We start from the raw sequence: 16,108 nt of genomic DNA on the forward strand, positions 1-16,108 counted from the left end.
TCGCCGTTTTTTTTCTTTTTCTTTAACAAGCGCGAAATAAATTTCTAGGAATAAAGTATTTTTTTATAATAGAGCCAAATAACATTGATTAAACTTTTATATTTAACCGCATACATTTTCATAGTCCTCGAAATAGAATTTAGAATAAATTGATGTCTTGATTGATAAATTTTCATCAGAATCGAACGAATGGTAAGCATTTTTTCAATTACGTGAGCTCGATGAGTTTTATCCCACTCCCGAAGCAAACCTGTTGTCGGAAACGTCGTTAGTGCATCGTGGATGAGCTCCGTCGTCGATGTCGCGTCTTCGTCGCGCCGCTTGGTGAAAGTGTACCACTTGTCGATGAGCACGCGCGCCAGCAAGGTTGAATAACAAAAAGAAAAAAAAAAAAGGAAAAAGAGAAGAGAAAGAAAAAACGTCGAGGTTTAATTGCGGAAAAGAAGATGGGTACGTAGACCTGGGCCAGGTCGTTAACCGTGTCGTCTCTTCGAGTCGTACGCAGGACGACGGAAACGTAAATTACGAGCTCATTTTGACGATACCACTCGCTTTCCTCCTCGTCAAAAGTATGTTTGCTATTCATATACATGTATATATAAATTATAATTATCATTATTTGTAATAATTTTATATTTTTTTGTTATACGACAAAAATCTTTTCTAATAAATGTTTTGTCTACAAATATACATATTAGTAAACTGATATTGAACGTGTTACGACTAAAAAATGATTTCACCTTGTTACGAACGTTTTACGAGCGTTTTCTACAAAACTTGGACGTAATTTTCATTTATCTACATTCGAGATATTCATCTGGAAGGTGGAACTAGTGGAAAGTTAAGGTAAGATTTCATAATTAAACGAACACCTCATAAAAGAGGCTACGAGACGAACATTAAATTTTGCTCTTTTAGGGATAAGATTTAACCATTACCAATCGTTTATCAAATCATTTTTCGAATCGTTTCTATTCCACGTATCTTTCCTCGAATCGACAGAAAGTCGTTGCAATGTTGTCTCTCTTTTCCTTCTTTCGCTTTTCTTTTCTCACGCTCGCGCACGGCCCACTGCACCTTGACCGACTTCTCCTTTCAATTAGGCGTTATACATTTAAGAGAAGGAATCTCTTGGATAAGATGGAGTTTGAGATAATTGAAGGTGAGTATAGACAGAGAAAATTAGAGAAAGAGAAAAGAGAAGAGAGAGAAAAAGTAAAAGACACGAATCTTTTTGAGTATATCACCCAAAATTCTTCGCTCGTGACACGAGTCGAATTCCGTGTAAACTCTTATACCGGCTAATGGCTTCGATGATCCCGCTCGAAAGTCACACAAACGGCTACCGCCGAGGAGGGAACACCGAAACCGTGTGTACGTTAAAACATCAAAAGGAGTATTACTGACTGTGACCTCGATTCACCGTGCTGAGGGACCTGGCGATGCCCGACCACCAGAGAATTGTGGCCACGTAACCGATCCACCGCATCCTGATCCCTGAAAACATCAATGTTATCCATTTTAGCCGAGCTTCGTCGAAGAGACTTCCTTTGAGATTTATTGTCATTTAATATCATATCTATTTTCGAAAGAACAAAAGATAGAGAAAAGAGGACAAAAAAGAAGCAAAAGTTTTTAATTAGATATAACTAATGTTATTATATATAGAGAGTACCTTTAAAAGAGATAACTTTAATTATTTTCTTTGTATTTAATTTTCTTATAATATTCTTCTTCATAAATATAGAAGAGCATTTCTTATGTCTCTTAATAAGCATAGCTAATGCGATACGTTCTTTTCACATGTCTCAGAGGCATGCCAAAGTACGAGCTCAATGTCGCGTTTTCGCTCTCGACAGACGGAATTATAATGCGTTGAGGCGATGGATTTGCCAAGTGATTTCTACGCGATTAGAATCGGCAAACGAAGAGGAGGCGCGTTCGAAGAATAAACGCGAACGAAGATGTAGAATTGACTATGGTTTTAAACGTTCTTATGTACACAAACTCTCTGCTATGAGTTAATATACAGATCTTTATTTGAATTCAATCTTCGTAGAAGTGAGAACAAGTAATCGAATTGTTAAAGCGTCTTCGCAATTAATTGGACGAGATTCTCGTTAATTGCAGCGAAATCAATTATTATGTTTTCAAAGATCATGAAATGAATCTTCTATCATTGAATTGGTTTTTTTAATGAGAATTCACTATAATTGATATCCTCAAAAAAGAAGAATTCAGGTTAATAACCTTAATATTAGAAAACTGTATCATTTGAAAATGTTTTAATTTGAAAATTTATGTAATTAGATCGGAGATATCTCGATAAAAAGGATAGAAAATCTTGTAATCGTATTCGGAGCCAATGGATTTTCTAACGAGTCATCGTCATTGTTCGCGTCGGATTTAGCAGCTTGTTTCTCTTCCTTTTCACAGATTGTCCTTGACAACGGTCCGGTCGTCGGTCAACGTTGAACGAAGACGTTGAACGAAGAAGACGGATGTAAAGTAGTCCGTTGCGAGACAGAAGAGACGAGACCTGAATGCACCTGACTTATCGCGTTGTCGAAGCCTCTTTATAAGCCGATCTCGGTGTGTTACGACCTACTTTGGGATTACCACATTGCATTCCCTACAGATCGTCAAAATAAACACGCCTGAAACTGAATGAGAGATGCTGGATGCTGGCTGGATGCTGATTACACTTTGATTTGATTACAAGACACTTTGATTACAAGAAAAGATCGTTGCGTTTTCTCGTTCCTTGAGCGTCTGGAATTAGACCATGCACGGACATAGTTTAGCTTTGACCATCTAAGATTATTACCGTTAACAATTCATACTACTTTTACTTTCTCGAGTTATTATACCGCTACCTCGGCCGTGGGCGTTAAGCGGATTATTTTTTTTTCGAGGCCAGTCAGTCGCGCGGCATTGTTTCCAGTCTTGAAAATTGCATAATCTCTCTCACATAGCATTTTCGAAATCGTAAGAGTGTGATTAATCGGTGTCCAACAAAACTATATTTTGTTTTAAGTGTATATATTCAAAGATAAAGGAAAATACGTAATAACGAGTACATAATACATAGTTTCGCTTTCAAGTCACATAACTTGACTGAGACCGATCGATCAATGATCTCTCGTTTTAGAATTAAGATACTTGATCGAGATATTTCAAAGTATCCGAATTCTTTTGTGCTTGCGAATCCTTTGCCTTAAAGGGAATCTGCTACGGTCCAAAAAAATGGTTGAACGTATTAAGAAATTATCGAATTGTTATATATATATATATATATATATATATATATATATATATATATATATATCACGTTGGAACGGTTTTATACTCGCATCGTCGAATATCATCACGTGTTTATCGAGCTCGAGAAAAGAAATCGTCATACCGTAACGGTTTAATGAAACACGTGCGATCACGCTGGACCGTTCAGCCGTGTCTTTCTCCTCCTCTTCTACTATTTTCTATGTACCTCGCGATGAATCACGAACGAAGTCCTACGATTCACGTAAGTAAAGCAGTAACCGATAAAACGTAAAATTTTCATAATGGCAACAAGTTAGGACGAGTGATATATTTAATTTATTAATTAATTTCTACAGCACAGTTAGTAGGCCAACGAGGTGAGCCAGTCTTGACGATTATTATTTCATTGATTAAAATCTTTTCTTCGATGATTTTGTTTATTGCTAAATCAGATATGAAGAAAAAGAGAGAGAGAAGGAAAATATGAAATACACGAGGTTCAAAGAACTCCGTTAAAAGAGTTCATAAATAGCCATATAAGCTTTATAAGTTTTCGCCTAACGTTCTACAGCGGATCAGAGTCAAACGGTTGCATAAATCAGGTGGAATCGACCCACATGCGCAGCCATTCTTCGAAAGCGCGTACCACCACGGGATTTAATGTAGCTTGATTTATGTGGCGTGAAACGCGTTGACGTTTCCGAGTACCGTACCACGGCGAATCGAAAGCCGAACACAATGTTTTCAGATCGAACCATTCTCTTGCAAAGAGTAGAATTCGTTTAATGTGATAACTACTTGTTTTTTCTCGTCTTTCGATGCGTTGTATTGGAACATATTGTTATTGTTGGTAATAAGAATCATTTGATTATTTGTTTGTATAACATGTTTATGTATTAGTAAAAAATAATATGATTACGGTATAATAATTATTAAAAAATGTATGCTATCGTAATATATTGGATATAAGTATAATTGATTGCAATTTCCAACTCGCGTGTCAACTTGTAAAGAATCGACACTTCGATTTTACAAGACTATCATTTCCATCACTAGTTACGAATAAGAAATGAGATAGAAATAAAACGTCGTCTACGTCGTTCTTATTGATCTGTATTCGATGATATTGGACCGCATAACATTCGTGCGAGCGGTATTGGAATTATGTTCTCGTTGATAATCTCATGGTAGAAACACCTACTCGTTCCCGTACGGAATATAGTAGCTTGTACACCACCAAGAAACGAGATGCTTTGCCAACCAGTTTGGTGAGATTAGTGTGAGGCCGATTGACGTAAGTGGTATCGACTTGCGAGACGTTCGTGATCGGTATTATTGAATGTCGGAAATCAACAGGATTTAGGATCTCGAATTTTACTGATGGTATAATTATTAACAGTACAAAATATACATTTTTCATTCATTTCTCAGCAACATAGCTATTTCGGTTCTCATCTTAGCTCTCATCGAAGTATATCTTTTTCAGAGAAGTCTTCTTCAAATCAGTTTATGTAGATACCTAGAAGACGGATACATTCGTGGATTCTGAAGGAATGTGGCGCGGAGATAAGAAAAAAAAAGCAGGAGGGTAGATCGGGCTCTCCCCGTTGTCACTGAATTCTGGTTTCGCATACCGGGTCATCGACGTCTTCGAGTCGTGCTTGCTCGATCGAGTCCCCCTTCGAGAGTTCATCTCGACGAGAGATGCCTTCTTTCTCTCGCGTTCCTCGTTTTTTCAATAATTTGTCGTGCTGGCACCGATTCTCTTCGGAGGTAGGCCCAAACGCGCGTCTCTACTCATCTTGAAACCCATTCCCCCTTCGCTTTTTCATCTTCCCTCCAGGATTTTAGCGTGCCATCCTCTTGCTACTGCCTTGTCTTCGTTTGAACAAAAAAATTAAAGAGAAGAAAAAAAATGCAAGAGATAGACTTTGCGAGCTGTTTCTTCATTTTGAGGCTGAACTAGAGAAAAAAGGAATCAAGTGTTGTATTACTTCGACGTCAAGATATTCGCGGTAAACTGTTGTAAAAAAGACGTCAAAAAGACAATCAAAAAAGACGATGGAATCGATGTCCGTTACATCTTCGACTATTTACGAATGTGCGTGTGTCGATATGACGACAGGAAAGTAATTTATATGACGTTTGAAAATTGAACGATTTCATCGATCAAAATTCTAACCTAAGTAATTGCAGGCTAGGCATCTGGGATCGATCACGATTAAAATTTACGAGGCTTTTTCTGCTAAATCGCCTATCCTCAACACATGGATAGCGTGAATCATTGCATGTGGGTGGTCCACAAATAACTCCATGAAGGAAAGAAATTGTTAAATTTTCACGTATCTCGATGTTTTATCGAAATGACTTCGAGCGGTAATCACCGAGAGGTCAAGTGTTGAGCATAACTTGTGAAAGCCTTTCTATTTATTTTAAGAAAGAACATCCCTTAAGATGATACGAATTTGGTCGAAATAATACAGGAGAGTAAATCGATCGATCGAATTTAAATTGTTCGATTACCGATTTGTACATATTTTTTTTTTCAATACATTTAAAATATGAAAATGTACTTATTTTTATATCATTTTTTCACTGTTGCACTTTTTGATTAAATATGACTCGACACAGTCTAACATTTTCTAGTTAGTGCAAAGCTCAGACTTATTTCGAGAAAATGATACATATCTTGATATTCATTTTTATACGCTTCGTGAAAGTTATATCGTATGGTAAGACGAGTTAGAATCGTATCTGAAAACTTCCATCTTCGATATAGATGCGTCCACGATGGAGAAAAAGGAAATCGGAGTTTTGTGAGCGAGTAGAAATGGTTTTCTATAAAAGAAAGATTGATGAAGCATAGAAAACTAAGAAAAAAGCAGAGAAAAAGCATTCGTTTGAACGTTATCGTCATGTATAGTCATATTTTGCGAAGAAACAACTATCTTTGTTTTATTTCTCACTTCTTTTCACACGATGGTCCATTTTGTTTTCGTCGACTCTTTTGCTAAAATAAAACCAAACATGATTCTAAGTATAAGATCGAGCGCATATATATATATATATATATATATATATATATGTATATATATATATGTATGCCATTTCGATGTACATAACAACGTATAGTAAAGGCGTGGAAGAACAGAGGTACAGAGAAGCGGAGAATAAAAATAAAATGATGGATAAAAAGAAGAAGGAAAGAACGGTACGCGTGTGCCTCGCGGTCGACGAAGAACTGGGCCGTGATCTCGTGTTACTCGATAACATACGTGTCTCCCACATGGTCTCTCTCGACAAAAAGTGACACGCATTTCAGGACAAGAATGAGGATCAAAAGGAAGGAATGAAGGGAAGGAACGATTTCGTTGGAAGCGATAAAATGGAAGGAAGGAAGGAAAAAGATAAACAACACAACAGCAACTTCGATTCGATATTTCTCTAATGACGTCCTCTGCTCGGTCTAGCATGAAGACCAAATAGAATTGTGCTGCCAGCGCGAATCGATCCTCAACCTCACTCTTTCTCTCTTTTTTTTCTCTCTCTTTCTTTTTCTTTCTCTTTCTTTCTAACTTATACATCTATCTATCTATTCCTCTTCTCGCATGGTGTGCGCAGCCCGTCAAGATATTCCACCGATACCAAAGTCATTCGAGATCGGCTGGACCGTGGACCGTTAAGTCCAGTGTGCTAAGAAGAAGCTGAAGAAATGGCTCCACTCTACATGCTTCGAATAGTGTTCCGATCAGAGGCCTCTCTCTGGGGCAAGGTCAAGAAGCAAAGAGTATAAAACTGTCACCGCCTGCTCTCTTGCTTATTCGCCGCAACATCAGCTGGCTAGAGTACAAAAAGATACTTTTGGATGACCTACTGATCGCGGATTTTATTATCTATGTCTATACATCCATTCTTGTCATTGTTCCAAGAAAACATGAGGACCTTCCAATGACTATCTTTTCGAATGCTTCTTCAAGAATCAAGAGAATCCTCAATATTTTTATGATATTTTTCACGCTTGAGAAGAGACCGAATGTTTTCGAGATCGACGTCGATTGGAGAAAGAGTTTTATTACGCCTTCTAGCGTTCTTTTAGTCCTTTTCTTTCTTTTTTCTCTTTTTTTTTTTTATTGTATTACCTTTCTTCAGTCTTTCCGAACACGTGTCGTTGACGCGCGTGAGAAAATTTCCGATCGAATCGTGAGGCATCTCAAGAGCGAACACGCAAGGACGTTGATCCGCGAACGTCTTGGCTTTCTTATCTTTACTTTGCACTATGATTTAGATATGACATTTAGATGGACAAATAGATAAATTTATGTTTAATTACATATATAAATTAATAATTTTTAACATGTAAAAAAAATGATTACAGATGGAACGATGAAAAATCATTTTTTTTTTTATCAACACAAATATTTGTAAGATTTTGTGAAATTTTCTTACAAGCGAATAGGTGGTCTGCTACCTATGGCCGATCTCGAGTCGTCTTCTTGGCGATTAGCGTTGCAAGGCAATTCCATGACCGTTATACGACCGCATCGTTTATGACGGAATCATTTGCGATGAAAAATGATAAGAGAGAACAATGATGGCATAAAAGAGTTGTGTAACGCGTTCTCAATTATCTCCATCGGCGAATGGAGGATCGCTTTTGTGATTGGTGATCAAAATATTAATTTAATATAGATACAATGTTTTTTTTTCAATCGAAACGAAAATCTATAGAAGAAATACATTTTTGAAAAACTCCTTATGGAGAATAATGAAAGAACCATGAAATGAGATAGTCGTCGTGGAAAAGCAGAAAAAGTTGTTCACTCTTGAAACGGCTTCTTCTGATGGTCATCATCGTAGGTAAATACTAATGAGAGAAAAGGTACGATCTGTAGAATAGAATACGCTCTGGACGTGACGCAGGATGCCGCAAAAGGTTAAACGCCTTCTCCATTGTGCATCAGAGCTTCGAAGCCGGTGCTACGAGGTCATCGGTTCTAAGGTGCCGGTTAATGAATCGGCCAACTTGTCCTCGAGAGAACAAATTGCATCTGAGACAAGACACGACACGAACGGCCTGGCGCCTACGTTCGTTCACCTATTATACAATCTCAATAATCTGCGATCTATTGTAATTAAGGATGTTCGACGTGGCGCGTCAAATTAATTAATCTCAGTGGAATGAATCGTTGTTTTTCTCCGTTAAGTTCTGACTTTGATTCGATTAAATTAGATGAATACATTCTCGAACAAAAGTTTGGAAAATTCTGTGTAAATTCACCGTTGATATTTTTATGATTTGAAATTTGATTTTTATTATTTTTTAATTTAATCCTGAAGCGAACTTTCCGAAATAACGACCATTGCCCGAATTAAGAAAATTTTATTGCACTATAGAGTAAAACGATTTTAGTTTTATTGAACGATAGAGTCTTTACCGTTATCGGCAAAATTAATATTTTACATAGTTAGGTATCTCGTAAAATAATTCATTGAGAATTCATTGAGTATAATGTTGGTATTACTTAATAAATATCTTTATATATATGTTTTGCCTCTTATTTGGAGTTGTCTAAGATCAGGTTTTGAAAAAATTGATCCGTCTAACGAACAACGTAATTTATTTTGCGTTCATGGATAAGTCGAAATTTTTTCAAGCTATGAATAAAAGATATCAGAGAGAAGCTATCACGAAAATTTCGAAGCATTTTTGAGTGGATGCTAGAAATCGAATTCCTCAGGCGAAGACTTCGAGATTTTATATTCTCTTTTTCTCTCTTTCTTTCTTTCTCTTCTTGCTTATATATACTACTATTCCTTTTAATCATTTGTTCGTTTCCTGCGGACTTTGTTACGCTCGATTATTAAACGGAGCAAGATGCATTGCCAGTCGACGTACCAGGAAGGACATAAATTAAATTACCTTAGGGCTAAGTACAAGTGTTTAAACGACTTAGGAAGTGTATTCGTAAACTCGGAAGCAAGTAATTTCGCACGTGATTGTAGTAAAAGTTACGTTATTGAAAAGAAATCTAAATTATCAGAATGATGATCGAGTCAAATTTTGATGTATTTAATAAATTTTTTATATCGGACAATATTTAAAGATCGATCGAATCTCTTGAAAAGTTTCGAGAAACCTGATCGAACGTTCGTTGCTAATTCGATGATTCGAGACTTGATGGAAAAGAAGAGAAAGCATATCTTGAAACACACGGTTCTCGTCTAGATGAACGTGAGAAGAAAAAGTCTGTATAGGGCGTGCAATAATAAAAATCCTCTAAGAAGGAATGTATTCTCGATCAGTTGAATTAATTTCGGTAAATGAAGATTCATGCTCGAGCGATTTCATTTCATAGCTCGGTATTATTTAGTTGCTTGTAGAATTTCTTCTTATATTTTCCCTTAGTCAAATATATATGAAATTAAGGCGTATACGTGAGTGAATAATTTTCCCGAACTATTCCATGCGTTTTTCGTGAATTACGAGGCGCACCTCCGTAGTCGTGATGAGTGGGCGAACGTGATTTGTTCGCGATAGCAAATAGAACTCTCTCTTCTTCGCATGATCTTGTAGAAACGCAATCAAACAGGCCTCATCAATCTTTTTTCCTCTACTTTCTATCAGCTCTCTTTCTCTTGACGATTAAAACGCTGATCGATCGATCCATCAATCTCATAAATCACAGGAAAGTGCACAACTTTTTAGATAATGGAAAATTTATTCTTATCTGCGAGTAGAGTTTACGAGTTATCGTGCGGTATAAATATTCATGGAAGAAATGAACGACGTATTTCGATGCTTTTTTCTTTCTCTCTCTCTTCGTTTTATGTTCGTTGAATGCTTGAGTGAATTTGTATGAAAGCGAAGGACCGCTAAGGAATTCTGAGATGATATTTCGAAAAAAAAGATTAACCGATAGAGAGAATGAATAAAAAGAGGAGGTGAAAGGATTTTCTTTCAGAGAAGGACTAAATAATAGATTAATAAAGGAATTTTCCATCCAGATAATTTAAATCGATCAAGATCAAAATTATATAATTGTGATCTGATTAATAATTTATAAAGATTAACAATTTAATTAAGAATATTGATTATTTATATTTTTTATCAATTATAGGAATTAATCGCTAATTTGATTACTCGGTAATTATTAATTTGATTATATTTTGTTTGATTCTATATTCTTCGTTGTATGAGAACGAATACGTTGAATGTTATGTGGATGAACAAGAATGCAAAAAGCAAGAGAAGTCCTTTTTGTTGCGATAAGCGCGAAATCGAGCCACCGTACCGGTATCCCGTTGCACGAGTCTAAAAAAAATAAGTAAAAGAAGAAGAGGAACTCTTCTTGACCCGCTCGGAATAGGTACGTGCTAGGAAGAAGCGAGTTTAGATCGATATAGTGCCGGCAATCAGGCATCGTACCTTCGTTTCTGCTTGTAACACGGCTCCACGTGAGTTCGATATTATTAACTTAATGCTCGTGTACATTCATGTAGTAATTAACGAACGAATCACGTCGGTGATTTACCGAAATGTTAACAATAAATTCATCTTAAATATAAAGTGTTTAACTTAACGTTTATCCGTAAGTGACATAAATGAGTTCTATCAAAATCGATCATTTCATTACATCGAGATCATTGATCGTCCATAAATCTCATCGAACTCAAGTTCGTAACTTAGAAGAAGCAGAATATGAAGAGGTCTTAGAATCTCACGGCGTCTAACGGTTTTCGCGGAGAAACGAAGACGTGCATAGCGAATGTAATTCGAAATTAGAAGCGGCACAACCAAGGAAGGCTCTCGCGTAAGCGCGGAAGCTGGACCATCATGAATCCACGAAAGAATGAGAAGAGATCGAGAAGATAAGATTATATATCGCGGACTTGGTAGAGTAAATCGTGCGAAAGTAAGGGAGATAACGAGGGAAAGAAAAGGATAGAAATAGAAGATTAACTTATTGTACCAAGGCTCATTGTCCGTCATATTAATTATTACGTAATTTCAATAACAAAATAAAAATATAATTAAATGTAGCGTATAGGAAATAACGAAGATATTTTATTATAGAAATCGAAAAAAGTACAATTTACAATTAAATATAAGAGTAATACAGTAAATCTTATAATACAATATAATACAATATAATATTGTTTAAGAAACAGAAAAAGTCGGATGGAAAGAAAGAACAAGACAAACAGATAAATAAGGATAACAAATAGAAATACAGAGATTCACAGAAACTTTACCGATGTATCGTCGCTCGTGGCTGTCATGAATGAGTTCTACCGTGTTATTAATAAATGGTAGGGAGAAGTATTACGGAAGTACGAAAACGGTAATGGATAACTGGAAACGACGCAGATCAACAGTGGCGCGTAAGAAAGAGCGAGACAAACCTGATAGTTGTTGGCGGTTGTACGAACGAAGTCACGTTCGACAACGTCGTTACGGTATTCACGAGCAGCTCACGAATCAAGTGGAAATCATAGTATGACAAAGAGAAGAGAGAGAGAGAGAGAGAGACAGAGAGAGAGAGAGCGAGCGAGAGAGATAGCTGAGCTTCTTCAAGAAGCCGCCCAGAAGCTGAGATCGGTCGTTCGGATAAAAAGAAAGAGAGAAAGAGAGGGAGGGAGAAAGAGATCGACGAGTTCATCGTTCGACTCATCCCTGACTTTCCTCTCTTAACGAGAAGAGTCACGTGCATTCATTTGAAAGAGAGACGACAATGGTCATTGTTGTAGTCATCTAATCTTGCGATGAAAAAAATGGACGACGAAAAAAAGAAAACGGAAAAGAGATTTTTCGTGAAGTACGGAATACCTGGATAAACCTCTGGGATCGGTCCTGATCCGCGATTGGTCCGTTTCGCGTGATCACTTCATCCGCGATCACCTCGAATCCTGGTAGGCTGCTCGCTCGACGTTTTAATCTCCAAGCGCGTCCTTTTGACGATGCCAGTAACAACAACGTTAACGTACGGTGATATCTCCATTGTGATGTCGCTTTTTCAAGAATTTCGCAAGCTGTTATAGATCTTTGACATTCAACTCTCTCATCTTTCAAAAGAATAAAATTAAGAACGACGACGAAGTTACACGATCGACTTTGAAATTTACTTTTTTTTTCTTCTTTTTTTTTTTTTTAACGAAAAATCATTTTAGTTTTCAATATATCAAATTAAAAGAAGATGATCAAAATTGGAACATCCCTTGGAAAGAGAAAAAAAGCATAAGGCTATAGTTTGGATGTTGTTTTGCGGAAGGCAAAATAAGAATGCCGAAGAGACGATCGTGTCGCGGATATTCAATAAGTCGAGTGGTTTAAGGTTTAGCCGTGACGAACGCCGGGCTAGCACTGAACGGCTTAACCGGTATACAACCATTGACCATCACCATCGCAGCCATCGTGGCTCTCTCCCTCTTGATCTCTCTCTTTTTCTCTCCTTTCTCCCTGCTCACTCGACGCGTTCTCTTCTACACTGCTAACTGCTATCTTGTTGCTCGTCCTTCTTCCAGGACGCATCCTATGCTCTCCAGTATCTTTTATTCAAAGCCACCGGAAGAAGAACTTACAAAATTCGTTACAGCGATTCAAACAAGTGCTATGTTATCACTCTTAAGTTAATTTCTGATCGATTTTATCACTAGTGTACCGTCTTAGAATTATATTTAGCTTTCTACGTTCTCTAAAAATTTTCCGATAAAAACAAGAGGGACGTTCGATGCTCAACACATATAATTAATTTAATCGCAAAATACCAGGCGCTCGAGATTTAATCAATTTGCGATTCATTTCATTATCGTGATCCCTACTCGAATTTGAAAGAAAGAGACAAGAGACGTTTAACGCAAAGTATCGCTTTTCCTTGTTTATCTTTAAGTCCTACGTCGTTGTGCATCGAGCCGCGCAAGAAGTAAGAATGTTGGCACGATGGACGACGAAGAGGAACGAGGAAGGAGGTAAAAGAAAACGATGGCCGAGCCGCAGGAGGCGGCTGTAGAGGAGAGGAAAGAGAAAACGAACGACCGTCGGCCCATGACGCGATTAATGACGAAATTATTTCCACTAATTACGAACCGTTGCGAGAGCAGCATTGCCGTGAGCCGTTTCTCTCTCCTCTAGGTCTGTGCTTTTTCTTTTTTCATCGGGGCTTTAACTGGGAGGATAGGATCGCGATCTTCTCTCTTTGTCAAATACCGGTGAACTTTGCTTTTTTTTTTTTTTGTATATTCAATCGTCCTGATAAACGTATTTTTGTCTTTTTTTTTTTGCTTTGTTCCTTCCTACGATCGAGCATTAATTATATCAGGTAATTAATACTCTCTAATACTCGAAAGACAAAGTTCCATATTTCTAATTTTTTGCATATGAAGTCGATCGCACGCTATTCCAAAGAATTTCTTATGGCATGCCTCGTACGTAATGACACGTACGGTAAACGAGGAGGATACTTCGGGGTCTGAGCGATAAATGCAACCGATTAACGGCCTGTAGCGAACTCTAGAGATCTTTGTAAGAGGGATACGAAAAACTTGGTAAGAAGCCGGATCTTGAAAAGAAGAGAGAAGAGAAGAGAAGAGAATTCGGGAAGTCGAAGAAAAGATCGATCCGAGGAGATAAAATACCGTTTAGAATGCAATCTCGCGTGTCCCTCGTAAATTTGACACTAGAGAGATCATCGATTAATGGTCGATGCAAAATAGTACGCTGCATCCTTTTCGTCGTCGACATCGTTGTCGACGCCGTCGCTGTCGACAATATCAACGACTTACGATTCCTTAATACAGTAACGACTAGAGAGAAACCGAGATAGAACGAGCAAAGATACGTGCTGCAATACGCACGAGCAACGGTCTTTAGCTAATGTTTATTCATTTGTTTTAATTAACCAAGTCTACGCCAGGAGTCGAGTCTTTCCTAACGCGGCGGTTGTGGCGCTAGAAAAAAGGAAGGTGGAAAATAACTGTAAAATTAACACGAATTATCGTCTCGGAAGCAGGGGAACGCTATGTTTCGATGTAACAAACATTGAAATGTATTCTCCAGCTTGCGACTCCATGAAAATTTTAAATTCGTATCTCGCCTACGCTTTATCTCAGTTTTTCATTTTGTTCTTTCTTTACTACTATGCAATTTTTTCTTATCAACTCTGTTAACGTATCATAAAATCAAATCACAGTTTATATTCAATGTAAGCACTTTCGAGATTCGAGCAAAATCGGATTATGAGTCAGAATCGCGGAAACGTTATTCCCGAGTATAACATATACATTCCAGTTTCTCGGTATTCGGGTCGCTGAGTGTTCATGAAGGATTACCACGTCGGATTCTTTAAAAATCTCAAGTTCTATAGATTAAGAACCATAGATTAATCCTTTTAAATCTTCGCTATCGATATTAGAGATCAAAGAATGAGAGCGAGAGGCAGAGAGAGAGAGAGAGAGAGAGAGAGAGAGAGAGAGAGAGACGAAGAGAGAAAGAAATGGGAGAAATGAGAGAAAGATAGATAAAAATATCGTCTTCTCTCTTTAAATCGTATTTCAAAATTGTAAAATTATAATATAAGTATCATAAAATTGTTTAGCCGATTAATAATTTAAGACGATTATTACGTTAAGAATATAACTATTACATCAACGGCGAGCAACTGACGGTCAGCGAACCACATGCGACTCCTGCTTCTACTAGCCTGTTCCGATAAGGTGAGAGAAAACGATATCTACTATTTGATATCGTACCTCATAAGTTGCATGGCTTATGTTTTTAAAGATGGAGTGGTGGCTAATAAACTTAAGCAGTGAGGAAATGGATTGATCAATGATGACTCACAGTGAAAAAGTTGTCCATGTACTATCACATTATCAAAATTAATTTCATTGGATAATTGGATTGTGATTATTTGATATATTTAAAAATGTTTATCATCTATCTATTTAAAATCAAATTAGTTCTAGTTTAGCGTAGAATAGTATGTTGATTAAGCGGAAAGGCCATGTTTCAGAAACGATCCTGGCACGTGCTCTTTTTTAGTTCTAATTTGCTGCAATTAACGGAAGTACAACTTGAAGATGGGACTGCTTTTATACCAGTAAACGAACAATTCACGAAGATGGAAACGCAGAGAGATTGTAAGTATAGCTACGATTGCGATAATTACAATGGTAGATGGCGAATGCAACTGTTTTAGTTCGACCGATTAATTTGTATATGCGTTGTTTGTTATCTTATTAACAATGACAATTTATATCTTCCTCTTCAAATAATTACTAAACAGATATAATTGATTTTAATAAGCAAACGATTATAATAAATAGAAATCAATTGATTTAAACGAACGGTACAATCACGGTTATTTATTACGAGCTTCGATTTCAAATTAATTCGATAGATGATCGAACGAAATTAAATTAATTGGATTTCTACTATAAACCTCGTCTTTATATATAATGATTTTCCGATTATAGAGGGAAAAAGAGAGTAAGAGTATTTTTCACATGATATTTACCGAGTAAACATCGGTATTGACTTTGCAGTTGAGTATGAGGCTACGGATGGAAGAGTTCGTCGGAGAAGGATCGTTCATTGAACGGACACTCTCGAAACCATGCTGGTTAAAGTGCTACCTCGAGCTTGATTTTTTTTCAACTTAAGTTCTACTTGTTTTCTTTTTTCTTTTCTATTAATAGATATATTACTGTTCTTTGGAGGGTTAGAAAGAGGAAAGTGAAGTCATATAATGTTCGAGCTAGTTTTTTAAACGAAAACAGATGGTAACAAATTTATTTCAATAGTCGTTATATCTTTGTTTGACTATATTCATGATTCCCATTTTGAAAC

At 36.9% G+C, this 16,108-nt stretch overlaps 1 protein-coding gene across 10 annotated transcripts in view; it reads right to left on the reverse strand.

Moving 5' to 3' along the window:
• LOC124946728 (serine proteinase stubble-like) overlaps positions 1-16,108 on the reverse strand; it is a 33,480-nt gene that overhangs the window by 5,328 nt on the left and 12,044 nt on the right. For 2 of the 10 annotated variants that reach the window (XM_047487878.1, XM_047487871.1), the window contains exons 1-2: positions 12,092-14,478; positions 1,408-1,497 (exon numbers count right to left, since the gene is read on the reverse strand). In XM_047487878.1, coding sequence (XP_047343834.1) covers positions 1,408-1,489 — 82 coding nt within the window. In that variant the 5' untranslated portion in view covers positions 1,490-1,497; positions 12,092-14,478. Of the gene's footprint in view, positions 1-212; positions 358-1,407; positions 1,498-12,091; positions 14,481-16,108 lie in introns of those variants that run through there. The other 8 variants (XM_047487872.1, XM_047487874.1, XM_047487879.1 and 5 more) reach the window with 8 other exon arrangements.

The sequence above is a fragment of the Vespa velutina genome, chromosome 2 (assembly GCF_912470025.1).
Source record: "Vespa velutina chromosome 2, iVesVel2.1, whole genome shotgun sequence".
In the NCBI taxonomy this organism is placed as follows: Eukaryota; Metazoa; Arthropoda; class Insecta; order Hymenoptera; family Vespidae; genus Vespa; species Vespa velutina.